The sequence below is a fragment of the Chiloscyllium punctatum genome, chromosome 12 (assembly GCF_047496795.1).
Source record: "Chiloscyllium punctatum isolate Juve2018m chromosome 12, sChiPun1.3, whole genome shotgun sequence".
Lineage (NCBI taxonomy): Eukaryota > Metazoa > Chordata > Chondrichthyes > Orectolobiformes > Hemiscylliidae > Chiloscyllium > Chiloscyllium punctatum.
In genome coordinates, this window is record NC_092750.1 from 74,351,807 (window position 1) to 74,371,716 (window position 19,910).

At 49.6% G+C, this 19,910-nt stretch overlaps 1 protein-coding gene across 7 annotated transcripts in view; it reads right to left on the minus strand.

The window, feature by feature from the left end:
* Window positions 1-19,910, minus strand: part of LOC140483939 (transmembrane and coiled-coil domains protein 1-like) — a 105,065-nt gene that overhangs the window by 58,514 nt on the left and 26,641 nt on the right. The window contains exon 1 of one of the 7 annotated variants that reach the window (XM_072582796.1): window positions 18,781-18,841. The exons of the other annotated variants lie outside the window; for them this stretch is intronic. Coding sequence (XP_072438897.1) covers window positions 18,781-18,789 — 9 coding nt within the window. The 5' untranslated portion in view covers window positions 18,790-18,841. Of the gene's footprint in view, window positions 1-18,780; window positions 18,842-19,910 lie in introns of those variants that run through there. 7 annotated transcript variants of the gene reach the window in all.

Genomic DNA, 19,910 nt, shown 5'->3' on the forward strand with positions numbered 1-19,910 from the left:
CACCCCAGACCCTGGGGCCACTGTGACAGTGTTCTATAGACACCCCAGACCCTGGGGTCACTGTGACAGTGTTCTGTAGACACCCCAGACACTGGGGCCACTGTGACAGTGTCCTGTAGACACACCAGACCCTGGGGCCACTGTGACAGTGTCCTGTAGACACACCAGACCCTGGGGCCACTGTGACAGTGTTCTGTAGACACAGCAGACCCTGGGGCCACTGTGACAGTGTTCTATAGACACAGCAGACCCTGGGGTCACTGTGACAGTGTCCTGTAGACACACCAGACCCTGGGGCCACTGTGACAGTGTTCTGTAGACACAGCAGACCCTGGGGCCACTGTGACAGTGTTCTATAGACACAGCAGACCCTGGGGTCACTGTGACAGTGTTCTGTAGACACCCCAGACACTGGGGCCACTGTGACAGTGTCCTGTAGACACACCAGACCCTGGGGCCACTGTGACAGTGTCCTGTAGACACACCAGACCCTGGGGCCACTGTGACAGTGTCCTGTAGACACACCAGACCCTGGGGCGACTGTGACAGTGTCCTGTAGACACACCAGACCCTGGGGCCACTGTGACAGAGTCCTGTAGACACACCAGACCCTGGGGCCACTGTGACAGTGTCCTGTAGACACACCAGACCCTGGGCCTACTGTGGCAGTGTTCTGTAGACACCCCAGACCCTGGGGCCACTGTGACAGTGTCCTGTAGACACACCAGACCCTGGGGCGACTGTGACAGTGTCCTGTAGACACCCCAGACACTGGGGCCACTGTGACAGTGTCCTGTAGACACACCAGACCCTGGGGCCACTGTGACAGTGTCCAGTAGACACACCAGACCCTGGGGCCACACTGACAGTGTCCTGTAGACACACCAGAACCTGGGGCCACTGTGGCAGTGTCCAGTAGACACACCAGACCCTGGGGCCACTGTGACAGTGCCCTGTAGACACCCCAGACCCTGGTGCCACTGTGACAGTGCCCCGTAGACACATCAGACCCTGGGGCCACTGTGACAGTGTCCTGTAGACACACCAGACCCTGGTGCCACTGTGACAGTGCCCCGTAGACACATCAGACCCTGGGGCCACTGTGACAGTGTCCTGTAGGCAAACCAGACCCTGGGGCCACTGTGACAGTGTCCTGTAGACACACCAGACCCTGGGGCCATTGTGACAGTGTTCTGTAGACACAGCAAGTCCCTGGGGCCATTGTGACAGTGTTCTGTAAACACACCAGACCCTGGGGCCACTGTGACAGTGTTCTGTAGACACCCCAGACCCTGGGGCCACACCGACAGTGTCCTGTAGACACACCAGACCCTGGGGACACTGTGACAGAGTCCTGTAGACACACCAGACCCTGGGGGCACTGTGACAGTGTCCTGTCGACACACCAGACCCTAGGGCCACTGTGACAGTGTTCTGTAGACACACCAGACCCTGGGGTCACTGTGACAGTGTTCTGTAGACACACCAGACACTGGGGCCACTGTGACAGTGTCCTGTCGACACCCCAGACTCTGGGGTCACTGTGACAGTGTTCTGTAGACACAGCAAGATCCTGAGGCCACTGTGACAGTGTCCTGTAGACACCCCAGACCCTGGGGACACTGTGACAGTGTCCTGTAGACACCCCAGACCCTGGGGCCATTGTGACAGTGTTCTGTAGACACCCCACACCCTGGGGCCACTGTGACAGTGTTCTGTAGACACACCAGACCCTGGGCCTACTGTGGCAGTGTTCTGTAGACACACCGGACCTTGTGGCCACTGTGACAGTGTTCAGTAGACACCCCAGACCTTGTGGCCACTGTGACAGTGTTCTGTAGACACAGCAAGACCCTGGGCCTACTATGGCAGTGTTCTGTAGACACACCAGACTCTGGGGCCACTGTGACAGTGTCCTGTAGACACACCAGACCTTGTGGCCACTGTAACAGTGTTCTGTAGACACAGCAAGACCCTGGGCCTACTGTGGCAGTGTTCTGTAGACACACCAGACCCTGGGGCCACTGTGACAGTGTCCTGTAGATACCTCAGACCCTGGGGCCATTGTGACAGTGTTCTGTAGACACACCAGACCCTGGGGCCACTGTGACAGTGTCCTGTCGACACCCCAGACTCTGGGGTCACTGTGACAGTGTTCTGTAGACACAGCAAGATCCTGAGGCCACTGTGACAGTGTCCTGTAGACACCCCAGACCCTGGGGCCACTGTGACAGTGTCCTGTAGGCAAACCAGACCCTGGGGCCACTGTGACAGTGTCCTGTAGACACCCCAGACCCTGGGGCCACTGTGACAGTGTCCTGTAGACACCCCAGACCTTGTGGCCACTGTGACAGTGTTCTGTAGACACACCAGACCCTGGGCCTACTGTGGCAGTGTTCTGTAGACACCCCAGACCCTGGGGCCACTGTGACAGTGTCCTGTAGGCAAACCAGACCCTGGGGCCACTGTGACAGTGTCCTGTAGGCAAACCAGACCCTGGGGCCACTGTGACAGTGCCCTGTAGACACCCCAGACCCTGGGGCCACTGTGACAGTGCCCTGTAGACACCCCAGACCCTGGGGCCACTGTGACAGTGTTCTGTAGACACCCCAGACCCTGGGGCCACTGTGACAGTGTTCTGTAGACACACCAGACCCTGGGGCCACTGTGACAGTGTCCTGTAGACACCCCAGACCCTGGGGCCACTGTGACAGTGTCCTGTAGACACACCAGACCCTGGGGCCACTGTGACAGTGTTCTGTAGACACACCAGACCCTGGGGCCACTGTGACAGTGTCCTGTAGACACACCAGACCCTGGGGCCACTGTGACAGTGCCCTGTAGACACACCAGACCCTGGGGGCACTGTGACAGTGTCCTGTAGACACACCAGACCCTGGGGCCACTGTGACAGTGCCCTGTAGACACATCAGACCCTGGGGCCACTGTGACAGTGTCCTGTAGGCAAACCAGACCCTGGGGCCACTGTGACAGTGCCCTGTAGACACACCAGACCCTGGGGCCACTGTGACAGTGTCCTGTAGACACACCAGACCCTGGGGACACTGTGACAGAGTCCTGTAGACACACCAGACCCTGGGGGCACTGTGACAGTGTCCTGTAGACACACCAGACCCTGGGGGCACTGTGACAGTGTCCTGTCGACACACCAGACCCTAGGGCCACTGTGACAGTGTCCTGTAGACACACCAGACCCTGGGGCCACACCGACAGTGTCATGTAGACACACCAGACCCTGGGGCCACTGTGACAGTGTTCTATAGACACAGCAGACCCTGGGGCCACTGTGACAGTGTCCTGTAGACACAGCAGAACCTGGGGCCACTGTGACAGTGTCCTGTAGACACACCAGACCCTGGGGCCATTGTGACAGTGTCCTGTAGACACACCAGACCCTGGGGCCACTGTGACAGTGTCCTGTAGACACACCAGACCCTGGGGCCACTGTGACAGTGTTCTGTAGACACACCAGACCCTGGGGCCACTGTGACAGTGTTCTGTAGACACCCCAGACCCTGGGGTCACTGTGACAGTGTCCTGTAGACACAGCAGACCCTGGGGCCACTGTGACAGTGTTCTGTAGACACCCCAGACCCTGGGGCCACTGTGACAGTGCCCTGTAGACACAGCAGACCCTGGGGCCACTGTGACAGTGTTCTATAGACACAGCAGACCCTGGGGTCACTGTGACAGTGTTCTGTAGACACACCAGACCCTGGGGCCACTGTGACAGTGTCCTGTCGACACCCCAGACCCTGGGGTCACTGTGACAGTGTCCTGTAGACACACCAGACCCTGGGGCCACTGTGACAGTGTCCTGTAGACACAGCAGACCCTGGGGCCACTGTGACAGTGTTCTATAGACACAGCAGACCCTGGGGTCACTGTGACAGTGTTCTGTAGACACCCCAGACACTGGGGCCACTGTGACAGTGTCCTGTAGACACACCAGACCCTGGGGCCACTGTGACAGAGTCCTGTAGACACACCAGACCCTGGGGCCACTGTGACAGTGTCCTGTAGACACACCAGACCCTGGGCCTACTGTGGCAGTGTTCTGTAGACACCCCAGACCCTGGGGCCACTGTGACAGTGTCCTGTAGACACACCAGACCCTGGGGCGACTGTGACAGTGTCCTGTAGACACCCCAGACACTGGGGCCACTGTGACAGTGTCCTGTAGACACACCAGACCCTGGGGCCACTGTGACAGTGTCCAGTAGACACACCAGACCCTGGGGCCACACTGACAGTGTCCTGTAGACACACCAGAACCTGGGGCCACTGTGGCAGTGTCCAGTAGACACACCAGACCCTGGGGCCACTGTGACAGTGCCCTGTAGACACCCCAGACCCTGGTGCCACTGTGACAGTGCCCCGTAGACACATCAGACCCTGGGGCCACTGTGACAGTGTCCTGTAGACACACCAGACCCTGGGGCCACTGTGACAGTGTCCTGTAGGCAAACCAGACCCTGGGGCCACTGTGACAGTGTCCTGTAGACACACCAGACCCTGGGGCCACTGTGACAGTGCCCCGTAGACACATCAGACCCTGGGGCCACTGTGACAGTGTCCTGTAGACACACCAGACCCTGGGGCCACTGTGACAGTGTCCTGTAGGCAAACCAGACCCTGGGGCCACTGTGACAGTGTCCTGTAGACACACCAGACCCTGGGGCCACTGTGACAGTGTCCTGTAGACACACCAGACCCTGGGGCCACTGTGACAGTGTCCTGTAGACACACCAGACCCTGGGGTCACTGTGACAGTGTTCTGCAGACACACCAGACACTGGGGCCACTGTGACAGTGTCCTGTCGACACCCCAGACCCTGGGGTCACTGCGACAGTGTTCTGTAGACACACCAGACCCTGGGGCCACTGCGACAGTGTTCTGTAGACACACCAGACCCTGGGGTCACTGTGACAGTGTCCTGTAGACACCCCAGACCCTGGGGCCACTGCGACAGTGTTCTGTAGACACACCAGACCCTGGGGCCACTGTGACAGTGTTCTGTAGACACACCACACCCTGGGGCCATTGTGACAGTGTTCTGTAGAGACACAAGACCCTGGGGCCACTGTGACAGTGTTCTGTAGACACAGCAGACCCTGGGGCCACTGTGACAGTGTTCTATAGACACAGCAGACCCTGGGGCCACTGTGACAGTGTCCTGTAGACACAGCAGAACCTGGGGACACTGTGACAGTGTCCTGTAGACACACCAGACCCTGGGGTCACTGTGACAGTGTTCTGTAGACACACCAGACCCTGGGGCCACTGTGACAGTGTTCTGTAGACACACCAGACCCTGGGGCCACTGTGACAGTGTCCTGTAGACACACCAGACCCTGGGGGCACTGTGACAGTGTCCTGTAGACACACCAGACCCTGGGGCCACTGTGACAGTGTTCTGTAGACACCCAGACCCTGGGGCCACTGTGACAGTGTCCTGTAGACACATCAGACCCTGGGGACCACTGTGACAGTGTTCTGTAGACACACCAGACCCTGGGGCCACTGTGACAGTGTCCTGTAGACACATCAGACCCTGGGGACCACTGTGACAGTGTCCTGTAGACACACCAGACCCTGGGGCCACTGTGACAGTGTTCTGTAGACACACCAGACCCTGGGGCCACTGTGACAGTGTCCTGTAGACACCCCAGACCCTGGGACCAGTGTGACAGTGTTCTGTAGACACACCAGACCCTGGGGCCACTGTGACAGTGTCCTGTAGACACACCAGACCCTGGGGCCACTGTGACAGTGTTCTGTAGACACCCCAGACCTTGGGGCCACTGTGACAGTGTCCTGTAGACACACCAGACCCTGGGGCCACTGTGACAGTGTCCTGTAGACACCCCAGACCCTGGGGCCACTGTGACAGTGTTCTGTAGACACCCCAGACCCTGGGGCCACTGTGACAGTGTTCTGTAGACACCCCAGACCCTGGGGCCACTGTGACAGTGTCCTGTAGACACTGTTGCACACACTTTACCCAAAAGTCTGGTTTTGTCAACATGGCAGGGGATGGCAGGAGCGGTTATGACTTTTCCCAGTGCTTGGTGGGGAGAGCCTGCCCTTGCTGTAAGAGCATCTCTCTGCCTGCATCACTCACAATATGAGCAACAGATTTAGTCACACCGCTCGAGGGAAGAACAAACCTGCATTTTGCATTTTTTAACCCTGACCAACGGAATGGGAGCAAGCCCAAGCTTGAACGGCCATTGGCTGCTCCTGCTCTCAGCTGTAAGGCCTTGGGATGATCGAGGAAGAGAAGCAATGAAACTCCACTCCATTACCAGCAATTCCTGAAATCATTGCTGTGTAACTTGCAGACAGACCATGAGCGTAAATCATCACGTTGAGTCAATATCCTGAACAAAAATAGAGGCTTCGGGAAGGGCTTTTCGAATTGGGGCCCAGGCAACTTAAGGCACGTTGGCCAATGGTAATACAATGAAAATCAGAAGAGACTAGAATTCGAAGAATGCAGTGTTCTCAGAGGGATATGGGGCTACAGGGAATTGGGAGAGGTGTAGAGAAACTTGAAAACAAGGATAGCAATATTTAAATTGAGGTTGTGCTTTATTGGGAGCCAGTGTAGGTCAACTCGCACAGGCTGGGGCTGTTTTCCCTGGAATGTCGGAGGCTGAGGGCGACGTGACCCTTTGGAGGTTTCTAAAATCATGAGGGGCATAGATAAGATAAACAGATAAGGTCTTTTCCCTGGGGTGGGGGCAGAACTAGAGGGCATAGGTTTAGGGTGAGAGGGGAAAGAAATAAAAGAGACCTAAGGGGCAATTTTTCATGCAGAGGGTGATGCGTGTGTGGAATGTGCTGCCAGAGGAAGTGATGGAGACTGGTACGATTACAGCATTTAAAAGGCTTCTGGATGGGTATGTGAATAGAAAGGGATATGGGACAAGTGTTGGCAAATGGGACTAGATTAGTTTAGGATATCTGGTCGGCATGGATGAGTTGGACCGAAGGGTCTGTTTCCATGCTGTATATCTCTACGACTGATAGGTGAACTCTGGTCACTGGCATGACATGGGTAACAGAGCTGTAGATGACCCTCATGTAAACGGAAAATGGAGGAAAGGAAGCTGACCAGGAGTGGGGAGAACAGACACACGGATGATGGAGTAGGGGCAGAGAAGCTGAAGCAGGGACTGTTACTCAAGAAGATGGGAGCGGGCTTGGGGGTGACACTATAGTCATGGGAGTCAGAAACACATCTCCGGATCAAACACAAGTCTGTCTGCGGCTGCAAACTGACTGGTTCGGGTGATAAAGGAGGGGTGTCTGCTGTGAGGGAGTGGTCTGCACTGAGGGAAGGAACTGTGCCTTGACAGAGGGGTCTGTGCGGTGAGGGAGGGGACACCCCATCCCTGGGACGGGGGCAGTTTAAAATCTTCCCATCACCAGCACAGGATGGTCCTGACACTGCCGATGACTAATACAGAAACATGAGTCAGTAAATTTAAAACCTGCACTCATCACATTTGCACTGAGCCCATTCCTACTTTTTTTGAAATGGAGACAGAAAGTGAACCCATACACAGTATAAACACCATTGTCAAACTGTCTGCTACATTCTGATAGTTGATCAGTCAACAGCATCCTCCACAGTTCCTGCAAGGCCTGACTGAAACCAAAGCTGGAAGTCCCAGCTCATTCTCGCTCCGAGATGTGGTAGCTAGCCTCAGGAGGGATAACAATCTCCTAATGGCTAGATAAAGCCAGAACTGGTCAATCTCAGTGAAGTACAGCCAACAAACAGCCCACTGACAGTGTTGCTTCCAATCTACACATCTCCTGACACTCCAAGTAACTCGCCCCACATTACCCATTTCCCTCTATATCCTTCTCCCTCACAGATCGACTTGATCCACTCAAATCCAATGATCCCTGTGCTGTTCTGCAGTGTACACCAACATTACTTGCTCCTGCAATGTTGTTAAAGGAGAAAGTAGGTGTCTGAGGAGGGGGACCTGGGGAGTCAGATTAACACTGTAGTAGGCACACTAAATCAGAATTAGATTGGCTTTGTTCCAACAAATGGCACAGCAGAGTAGGAGCATTCTCGATACCTTACCAGTATCAACAGGGGCATTCGGCGGGAAACTGTCTGGCTCCTGGAGTCCAACCGTCTCCAGTTACGAGTCACTTGTTGCTGGGTTTGAAGTTGGTCATTATGAACCTTCACAGCTGAAGTATGAACCGAACAGCTGGACATCTGCAGTGTGTGTGCCAGAAACCGGTCCTAAAAGACCAGTTGCTGATTCACATCAACAGTCTCTCCGACTGTTCAATAGCACGGCACAAAATGACAGTGAAACAGTACATTCCACAGAAAGTGCAGCCTCAGCACCCTTGCTAACAAGGCAGCCCTTCCTATCCAGTAAGCTATTGCCATGTCATCTCTATGCAGCTAAAGTCTGTGGGCAGATACCCAGGAGTGAGTTACAGACTAGAATCTAACAAAGGTCTCGGAGGTGGGATGAGGGGTTTATATGATTACAAAATGACAGATATCTGCATATGAATTTCAGATTGGAATCTAATTGAAGGGTTGGGTGGGTTTATATATAGAATAACAGGTACCTGGGAGTGAGTTACAGACTGGAATCTAATCGAAGGGTTCAGATGGGGTGGTGGGGGGTTTATATATATAAAATGACAGGTGAGTTATAGACAGGAATCTGCAGGTTAGGTGAATTGGCCGTGCTAAATTGCCCATAGTGTTAGGTGAAGGGGAATGGGTCTGGGTGGGTTGTGCTTCGGCGGGTCGGTGTGGACTTGTTGGGCCGAAGGGTCTGTTTCCACACTGTAAGTAATCTAATCTAATCTAAAAAAAACAGGTACCTGGGAATCAGTTACAGACTGGAATCTAGTTTAAAAGTCTCACCTTGGGAACGTTGGTCTTTATATTGTCCCATATCCCTTGAAACTCTTATTGAATAAACATCTGTCAATCACAAGCTTGAAAGCTCTAATATTTTATTATCTGCAACTTCACTGAAGATCTTGTGGAACAGTGGGTAGTGTCCCTGTCTCTGAGTCGGAAGCTCCAGGTTCAAGTACCACTCCAAGACCAGCCTTCTGGTATAACAGCTGCAGATTTCGGCCATGTTTTGTATGAAGGAGTGGCATCCAACATTTGGCCCAAATAGGAGAGCTCTAGCTTTTGACCACACCCTCGTTCCTCCCCCCGCCACACACACACACACACACACACACACACACACACCACGGAAGTCATTTCTTTGGATCTACCCTATTTAACATCTTAAACATCTCTTTCAGGCTCACCTTGCTTTCATATATAATCTGATATTTTTTTACAAAAGCTTCTTGGCAAACTTTGTAAACAAAATTAAGATTTCTGCACTCCTGATGATTATGTACTTGCTGTAGGATTCAGGATTGTGAATGGGAAGGAATGTGGACAATAGGTAAGGGAGGGCCCAGTTGGCACAGTGTGACGTGAAGCAGGTTGGCAACCTGTGGTTTCAGTTAACAGCCTCATGCAAAATCTAACCTGTTTCCAAACTACCGTAGGGCGGACAAGCTTTCTGTCTACACAGTGCACTCGAGAAGCGGGGTGGGACTGGGCTATGGTGCACACTAGATCTGGTCTGGACAAAACAATGCCCACGTTCGTCTGATCTTTCTTCATTTACCGATACTGAAAGGGTCTTGATATTTTGATTTGATTCATAAAGCAACAGGGTGAAGAATATACCATCTCGAACCTTCCAGGATCCACAACATTCTCAGTGCACGGGGGTGGAGTCAGAGCTCAGCTGGATAGAGCTCAGGACTGCAGTGAAACTCAAATCCTTACACTCACCGTCTTTGACAGAACAAAGAAGGCATAGAACAGGAGGGTAATGGTAATGAAACAGGACTTAGAGTGACCTGTACACAGGAGTCAAGCTCATTGTGTTGGACTCTTAAGACGAGTGGGCGTTATGCAATCCTTATTTATTAAGTGCCTACAACATCACAAAACAGCTCAAAACATTACACAGGGCTTCCGAAGGGAGAAGTTTTGTGAGGGAATTCCAGAGCTTAGAACACGGGTAGCTGAAGCCAACACTGGAATGATCATGGAGGCAATCAGGATGCTCAGGGACAGGAGTTAGGTCAGAGTTAGACGCACAATGAATGAGATAGAATTGCAAGAAGTAAAAGATGGGGAGAGTTGAGGTCATGGAGGGATTTCCAAAAATGGAAGAGAAATACAAGATTGAGGCATGGCCATGTCAGGAATCAAGTGGGTCAGACAGTATAGTGGCAATGGGTGAACAAGCCTCAATGCAAGTTAGGATAGCTTCAGAATTTTACATGAAGTGCACTCAAAACTACAGGGAGGAGGTAAAAGAGGTGGGGGAGTGTCATTGCTAATCAGGAATAGTATCACAGCTGCAGAAAGGGATGTCGTCAAGGACAGTTTGTCTACTGAGTCAGTCTGGGTGGAAGTCAGAAACAGGAAAGGAGCAGTCACTTTATTGGGAGTTTTCTACAGGCCTCCTAATAGCAACGGAGACACGGAGGGGCAGATTGGGAGGCAGATTTTGGAAAGGTGCAGGAGTAACAGGGTTGTTGTCACGGGTGACTTCAACTTCCCTAATACTGATTGGAACCTCCTTAGTGCAAGTAGTTTGGATGGAGCTGATTTTGTCAGGTGTCTCCAGGAAGAATTCCTGACTCAATATGTAGATAGGCCACCTAGAGGGGAAGCCATATTGAATTTGGTGCTTGGCAACGAACCAGGTCAGGTGTAAGATCTCTCAGTGGGAGAGTGGTAGTGATCACAACTCCCTGACATTTACTACAGTGGTATGGGAAAGTATTTAATTGGGGGAGGGGGGATTACAATGCTATTAGGCAGGAACTGTGGAACATAAATTGGGAACAGATATTCTGAGGGAAATGCACGACAGAAATGTGGAGGTTGTTTAGGGAACGCTTGCTGCAAGTGCTGGATAGGTTTGTCCCACTGAGGTAAGGAAGGGATGGTAGAGTTGAAGGAACCTTGGATGGCAAGAGATGTGGAACAGCTAGTCAAGAGGAAGATGCAAGCTTACTTAAGGCTGAGGAAGCAAGGATCAAGACAGAGTTCTTGAGTGTTACAAGGTAGCCAGAAAGGAACTGAAGAATGGACTTAAGAGAGCTAAAAGGGATATGAAAATGCCTTGGTGGGTAGGATTAAGGAAAACCCCAAGGTGTTTTACACCTATGTGAGGAACAAGCAAATATACAGAGTGATGGTATGGCCGATCAGGGATTGTGGAGAAAACTTGTGTCTGGAGTTGGAGAAGTCCTTAAATACTTTGCTTCAGTATTCAATAGTAAAAAGGGACCTTGTTGTTTGTGAGGATGCTGACACGCTTGAACAGGTTGATGTTAATGAGGATGTGCCAGAGATTTTGAAAAACATGAGGGATAGATAAGTCCCCTGGGCCAGGTGGGATATGACCAAAGTTCCTACGGGAAGCGAGGGAAGAGACTGCTGTGCCTTTGGTGATGATCTATGCATCCTCACTGTCCACTGGAGTAGTATAAGGTGATTGGAGGGTGGCAAATGTTATTCCATTGTTCAAGAAAGCGAATAGGGATAACCCTGGGAATTACAGACCAGTCAGTCTCACGCCAGTAGTGGGCAAATTATTGGACAGATTTCTGAGAGACAGGATTTGTGATAATTTGAAAAAGCATACTTTGCCGAGAGATAGTCAGCATGGCTTTGTGAGGGGCACTTTAGGGAACATCTCCGGGACACCCGCAACAATCAACCACACCGCCCCGTGGCCCAACATTTCAACTCCCCCTCCCACTCTGCCGAGGACATGGAGGTCCTGGGCCTCCTTCACCGCCGCTCCCTCACCACCAGACGCCTGGAGGAAGAACGCCTCATCTTCCGCCTCAGAACACTTCAACCCCAGGGCATCAATGTAGACTTCAACAGTTTCCTCATTTCTCCTTCCCCCACCTCACCCTAGTTTCAAACTTCCAGCTCAGTAACTGTCCCCATGACTTGTTCGGACTTGTCCTACCTGCCTATCTCCTTTTCCACCTATCCACTCCACCCTCTTCTCCCTGACCTATCACCTTCATCCCTTCCCCACTCACCCATTGTCCTCTATGCTACTCACTCCCCACCCCCACCCTCCTCTAGCTTATCTTTCCACGATTCAGGCTCACTGCCTTTATTCCTGATGATGGGCTTTTGCCCGAAACGTCGATTTCGCTGTTCTTTGGATGCTGTCTGAACTGCTGTGCTCTTCCAGCACCACCAATCCAGACTTGTGAGGGGCAGGTCATGCCTCACAAGGCTCATTGAATTATTTGAGAATGTGACAAAACACATTGATGAAGATAGAGCAGTGGATGTGATGTATATGGATTTTAGCAAGATGTTTGGTAAAGTTCCCCATGGTAGGCTCATTCAGAAAGCAAGAGGCCATTGCATATAGGGAAATTTGGCTGTCTGGATACATAATTAGCTGCCCCATAGAAGGCAGAGGGTGGTAGTTGATAGAAAGTATTCAGCCTGGAGCTCGGTGACCAGTGGTGTTCCGCAGGGATCTGTTCTGGGACCTCTGCTCTGATTTTTATAACTGACTTAGATGAGGATGTGGAAGGGTGGGTGAGTAAACTTGCTGACGATACAAAGGTTGGTTGAGTTGTGGATAGCGTGGAGGGCTGTTGTAGGTTGCAATGGGACACTGATAGGATGCAGAGCTGGACTGAGAAGTGGCAAATGGAGTTCAACCTGGAAAAGTGTTAAGTGATTCATTTTGGAAGGTTGAATTTGAATGCAGATGACAGTGTTAAAGCCGGGATTCTTGGCAGTGTGGAGGAACAGAGGGATCTTGGGGTCCTATAAATCCCTCAAAGTTGCCACCCAAGTTGGTCGGGTTGTTAAGAAGGCATATGGTGTGTTGGTTTTCATTAGCAGGGGAATGGAATTTAAGAGTTGCGAGGTTATGCTGCAGCTCTATAAAGTCCTGGTTAGACCACACTCAACTATTGTGTTCAGATCTGATTGATCACCTCATGATTGGAAAGGTGTGGAAGCTTTTCAGAGGGTGCAGAGGAGATTTACCAGGATGCTGCCTGGTCATAGAGATGTACAGCATGGAAACCGACCCTTCGATCCAACCCATCCATGCCAACCAGATATCCTAACCTAATCTGGTCCCAGTTGCCAGCACCTGGCCCACATCCTTCTAAACCATTCCTATTCATATACCCATCCAGATGCCTGGTAAATGTTGTAATTGTACCAGCCTCTACCATTTCCTCTGGCAGCTCATTCCATGCCCACACCATCCTCTGCATGAAATACTTGACCCTTAGATCCCTTTTAAATTTTTCCCCTTTCACCCTAAACTTATCCCCTCTAGTTCTGGTCTCCCCCACCCCAGGGAAATGACTTTGCCTATTTATCCTATCCATGCACTCATGATTTTATAAACCTCTGTAAGGTCACCCCCCCCCCACCCCCGCTTAGCTTCCGACATTCAAGGGAAAACAGCCCCAGCCTGTTCAGCATCTCCCTGTAGCTCAAGTCCTCCAACCCTGGCAACATCCTTGTAAATCTTTTCTGAACTCTTTCAAGTTTCACAACATCTTTCCAATAGGAGGGAGTGCAGAATGGCATGAAATATTCCAACAGTGGCCAAACCAATGTCCTGTACAGCCGCAACATGACCTCCTAACTCCCATACTCAATATTCTGACCAATAAAGGAAAGCATACCAAACACTTTCTTCACTATCCTATCTACCTGCGACTCCACTTTCAAGAAACTATGAACCTACACTCCAAGGTCTCTTTGTTCAGCAACACTCCCTGGGACCTTACCATTAGCTGTATAGGTCCTGCTAAGGTTTGCTTTCCCAAAATGCAGCACCTCGCATTTATCTGAATTAAACTCCATCTGCCACTCCTTGGCCCATTGGCCCATCTGGTCAAAATCTCATTGCACTCTGTGGTAACCTTTTTCACTGTCCACTACACCTCCAATTTTGGTGTCATCTGCAAACCTACTAACTATACCTCCTACGGTTTCATCCAAATCATTTAGATATAAGACAAAAAGCAATGGATCCAGCACCAATCTTTGTGGTGTTCCACTGGTCACAGGCTCCAGTCTGAAAAGCAACCCTCCACCAACACCCTCTGTCTTTTACCTCTGAGCCAGTTCTGTATCCAAATGGCTAGTTCTCCTTTTATGCCATGAGATCTAACCTTGCTAATCAGTCTCCCATGGGGAACCTTGTCGAACGCCTTACTGAAGTTCATACAGATCACATCCACTGCTCTGCCCTCATCAATCCTCATTGTTACTTCTTCAAAAAACTCAATCAACTTCACAAGGCATGATTTCCCACAAACTAAGCCATGTTGACTATCCCTAATCAGTCCTTGCCTTTCAAAATGCATTTAAATCCTGTCCCTCAGGATTCCCTCCAACAACTTGCCCATCACCAACGTCAGGTTTGCTGGTCTATAATTCCCTGGCTTGTCCTTTCCACATTTCTTAAATAGTGGCACTACCTTAACCAACCTCCAGTCTTCCGACACCTCACCTGTGACTATCAATGACAAATATTTCAGCAAGGGGCCCAGCAATCACTTCCCACAGAGTTCTAGGGTAGACCTGATCAGGTCCTGGGGATTTATCCATTTTTATGCGTTTTAAGACATCCAGCACCATCTCCTCTGTAATGTGTACATTTTTCAAGATGTCACCATCTATTTCCTCACATTTTATATCTCCCATATCCTTCTCAACAGTAAACACTGATGCAAAATACTCATTTAGTATCTCCCCCATCTCCTGTGGTTCCACACAAAGGCTGCCTTGTTGGTCATTGAGAGGCCTTATTCTCTCCCTAGTAACTCTTTTGTCCTTAATATATTTATAAAATCTCTTTGGATTCTCCTTAATCCTATTTGCCAAAGCTACCTTATGTCCCCTTTTTGCCCTCCTGATTTCCCTCTTAAGTATACTCCTACTGCCTTTATACTCTTCTAAGGATTCACTTGATCTATCCTGTCTGCACCTGACATATGCTTCCTTATTTTTCTTAACCGAAACCTTAATTTCTTTAGCCATCCAGCATTCCCTATACCTACCAGCCTTCCCTTTCACCCTAACATGAGCATACTGTCCCTGGATTCATGTTATCTCATTTCTGAAGGCTTCCCATTTTCCAGCTGTCCCTTCACCTATGAGCATCTGCCCCCAATCAGCTTTTGAAAGTTCTTGCCTAATGCCTTCCTAATACCTTCCTCCAATTTAGAACTTTAACTTGTAGATCCGGTCTCTCCTTTTCCATCACTATTTTAAATCTAATGGAATTAATGGTCACTGCATCAAAGTGCTCCCCCACTGACACCTCAAGGCAATACCTGCCTTATTTCCCAAGAGTAAGTCAAGTTTTACACCTTTTCTAGTAGGTATGTCCATATACTGAATCAGAAACGTTTCTTGTACACACTTAACAAATTCCTCTCCAACTAAACCCTTAACACAATGGCAGTCCCAGTCTATATTGAAATTTAAAATCCCCTACCATAACCACCCTATTATTCTTACAGATAGCTGAGATCTCCTTACAAATTGGTTTCTCAATTTGCTGCTGACTATTGGGGGTCTATAATATAATCACAGTAAGGTGATTATCCCTTTCCTACTTCTCAGTCCACCCAAATAACTTCCCTGGATGTATTCCCAGGAATATCCTCCCCAAGTACAGCCGTAATGCTATCTCTTACCAAAAACGCCACTTCCCCTCCTCTCTTGCCTCCCTTTCTATCCCTCCTGTAGCATTTGTATCCTGGAACATTAAGCTACCAGTCTTGCCCATCCCTGAGCCATGTTTCTGTAATTGCTATGATACCCTAGTCCCCTGTTCCTAACCATGCCCTGAGTTCATCTGCCTTCCCTGTTAGGCCTCTTGCATTGAAGTAAATGCAGTTTAATTTATCAGTCCTACCTTGTTCTCTGCTTTGTCCCTGCCTGCCCTGATTGTTTAACTCACTCCTTTTCCCACCTGTATCAGCCTCAGATTGATCTCATTCCTCACTATGTCCTTGGGTCCCACCCCCACCCCACCTTACAAGTTTAAATCGTTCTGAGCAGTTCTAGCAAATCTTTTAGGTGCAATCCGTCCTTCTTGTACAGGTCATTTCTACCCCAGAAGAGATTCCAATGGTCCAAAAATGTGAATCCTTCTCCCATACACCAGCTCCTCAGCCACGCGTTCACCTGCTCTATCCTCCTATTCCTGCTCTCACTAGCTCGCAGCACTGGCAGTAATCCAGATATTACCTTCCTTGAGAACCTCCTTTATAAATTCCTGCCTAACCTTCTATATTCTCCCTTCAGAATCGCATCCTTTTCCCTTCATGTGTCATTAGTTCCAACGTGTATGAAGACCTCCTGCTGGCCCCTCTCCCCTTTAAGAACATTCTGCACCCTCTCCAAGATATCCTTGATCCTGGTACCAGGGAGGCAATACACTATTCTGATGTTTTTGCTGCTGGCTGCAGAAACATCTGTCTGTGCCTCGGACGAGACAGTCCCCTAACACTATCAATCTCTTGGAACCTGACATACCCCTCATTGCATTAGAGTCATTCTTGGTACCAGGAACTTTGCTGTTTGGGCTACATTCCCCTGAGAGTCCATCAAGCATACTTGTTTTGAGATGGGAATAGCCACAGAAGACTGCTGCAGTACTTGCCTCTACCCGCTCCTACCTTGCCTGGAGTTAACCCATTTACCTGACTGTATCTGCAGCTTTTCTCCCTTCCTATAACTGCCACCCATTGCACTCCCTAGCTCCTGTAAATTTCTTATTGCCCCGAACTGCTGCTCCAACTAATCGATGCGATCTGATAGGATTAGCAAACAAAGGCACTTCCTGCAGACACAATCATCAGTAACATGGAAACTCTCCCTAAACACATTCAACAGGAAGAGCATATCACTCTACTAAAGGCCATCTTTGCACCCTCACAATCTACAGACCCAGAAAATAACACTGTCTTATCGCTCTAAAATAAATCACTGCTCCAGGCTAACTTAATACTTAGGGCTTATATATTTAAAATTTCACTAAAAGAGGTGGATGCTGGTACATTTGCAACATTTAAAAGGCATTTGACTCTAAGACAGATCTCAGTGAAAAATATAATCAAAAAAGAACCCACTCCACTCACCAATACAGATTTACAGCAAGGTTCCAGTTATGTGTTCCTGTGCTGTGAGCTCTCCCACACAGGTTCCTCCAAGGTCAGCTGTGAATTTCGCTGTTTGTTCATTTTCCCTGGACACACTTGGATGTCCAGACACACTTGTACTCAAACAGCAAAGGCAGTAACTGTGCAGACTCCCTGCTGTGTCAGAGAGCAGCATAGGTTTGTTTCTCTGACCATTGTCTGTCTTCCTGCTTTTTAAAATGCCATCGTTTTGATCTTTTTCCCCCCAAAGTTCCAAAACAATGCAACAGTATATAAAACAGAAATTACTGCTCCTGGAATTCGAGGAAATCACCTCCAACACCTGAAATACCTCAAAAAAAAAAGGAGCCACTCTTACAGCCACAATGTTTACTGTCCTCCAACTTAGATTACCCAGAACCCTGTCTCATGAAGAAAGGTTGAGGGAGTTAGGGTCTTTCTCATTGGAAGGAAAGAAGGATGAGCGGTGACTTGATAGAGGTGTACAAGATGATGAGGCATAGGTAGAGTAGATAACCAGAGTGGAAGTTGCTATCACAAGAGGGGGTATAATTTTTGATTGGAGGAAGGTTTAGGGGAGATGTCAGAGGGAGGTGTTTTACACAGAGAGTGGTGGGTGCATGGAATGGTAGAGTGGTAGAAGAGTCAGATATATTAGGGGCATTCAAGCAACTCTTGGATAGTACAATGAAGATATGGGAGATAGTAGAATGAAGGGTATATTGGTTAGGTTGCTCTTAGAGTAGGATAAAAGGTCGGCACAACATCAAGGGCCAAAGGGCCTGAACTGTGCTATAATGTTCTACATTAAATGAATATTTCTACACAAGAACCAAAAATGAAAAAACATGTTTTTACAGCAGGAAGTTGTTACCATCTGTCTAACCACATATTTCACACATGCTCACAGGCAGTGTAAACAAGCCCCTATAATAGTCACAGACTCTCTAAGCTCTTCAACCAATCATGAATGATGTTAGACATTTAAACAACTCATTGGAGTAGAAGGATTCATAAGTATCCCCATCCTGAATGATGGGGAAGCCCAGCACATCAGTAGAGAGATGTCGCTGAAGTACAGTCACAATAGAGGTATCTACCTAATGTGGAAAATTGCCCAGGTATGTCCTGTCCACAAAGAATGGGAAAAGTCCAACCCAGCCAATTACAGCCCCTTCAGCTGAACTCGATCATCAGCGAAGTGATGGAATGTGTCATCAACAGTGCTATGAAGCAGTGCCTGTTCAGCAATAACAGCTCAGTGCTGCCCAACTTGGGTTCTGCCAGAGCCACTCTGATTCTGATCTCAATACAGTCTTTGTTCATAACATGGACAAAAGAGCTGAATTCCAGAGGTGAGGTCAGAGTGACAGCCCTTGACATCAAGGCTGCATTTGATGGGAGTGTAGCGTCAAGGAACCATAGCAAAACTGATATCAATGAGAATCAGGGGGTAAACTCTGTGGTGGTTGAAGTCATACCTGTCCCATAGGAAGGTGGTTGTGGTTGTTGGAGGTCAGTCATCTCAGCTCCGGGACATCTCTGCAGGAGGTAGTGTCCTAGTTAGATCTCAAAGAATACAGGGTACTGGCCATTTGGATACAGAACTGGCTCAAAGGTAGAAGATAGAGGGTGATGGTGGAGGGTTGTTTTTCAGACTGGAGGCCTGTGACCAGTGGAGTGCCACAAGGATCGGGGCTGGGTCCTCTACTTTTTGTCATTTACATAAATGATTTGGATGCGAGCATAAGAGGTACAGTTAGTAAGTTTGCAGATGACACCAAAATCGGAGGGTACCTCAGATTACAACAGGCTCTTGATCAGGTGGGCCAAAGGGCTAAGAAGTGGTAGATGGAGTTTAATTCAGATAAATGTGATGTGCTGCATTTTAGGAAAGCAAACCTTAGCAGGACTTGTACACTTAATGGTAAGGTCCCAGGGAGTGTTGCTGAACAAAGAGACCTTGGGAGTGCAGGTTCATAGCTCCTTGTAAGTGGAGTCACAGGTAGATAGGATAGTGAAGAAGGCGTTTGGTATGCTTTCCTTTATTGGTCAGAGTGTTGAGTACAGGAGTTGGGAGGTCATGCTGCGTCTGTACAGGACATTGGTTAGGCCACTGTTGGAATATTGGTCTCCTTCCTATCGGAAAGATGTTGTGAAACTTGAAAGGGTTCAGAAAAGATTTACAAGGATGTTGCCAGGGTTGGAGGATCAGAGCTATAGGGAGAGGCTGAACAAACTGGGGCTGTTTACTCTGGAGCGTCGGAGGCTGAGGGGTGACTTTATAGAGGTTTACAAAATTATGAGGGGCATAGATAGGGTAAATAGGCAAGGTCTTTTCTCTGCGGTCGGGGAGTCCAGAACTAGAGGGCATAGGTTTAGGGTGAGAGGGGAAAGATTTAAAGGAGACCTACGGGACAACATTTTCACACAGAGGGATGTGGAATGAGCTGCCAGAAGAAATGGTGGAAGCTGGTACAATTGCAACATTTAAGAGGCATTTGGATGGGTATATGAATAGGAAGGGTTTGGAGGGATATGGGCCGGATGCTGGCAGGTGGGTCTAGATTGGGTTGGGACATCTGGTCGGCATGGACAGGTTGGACCGAAG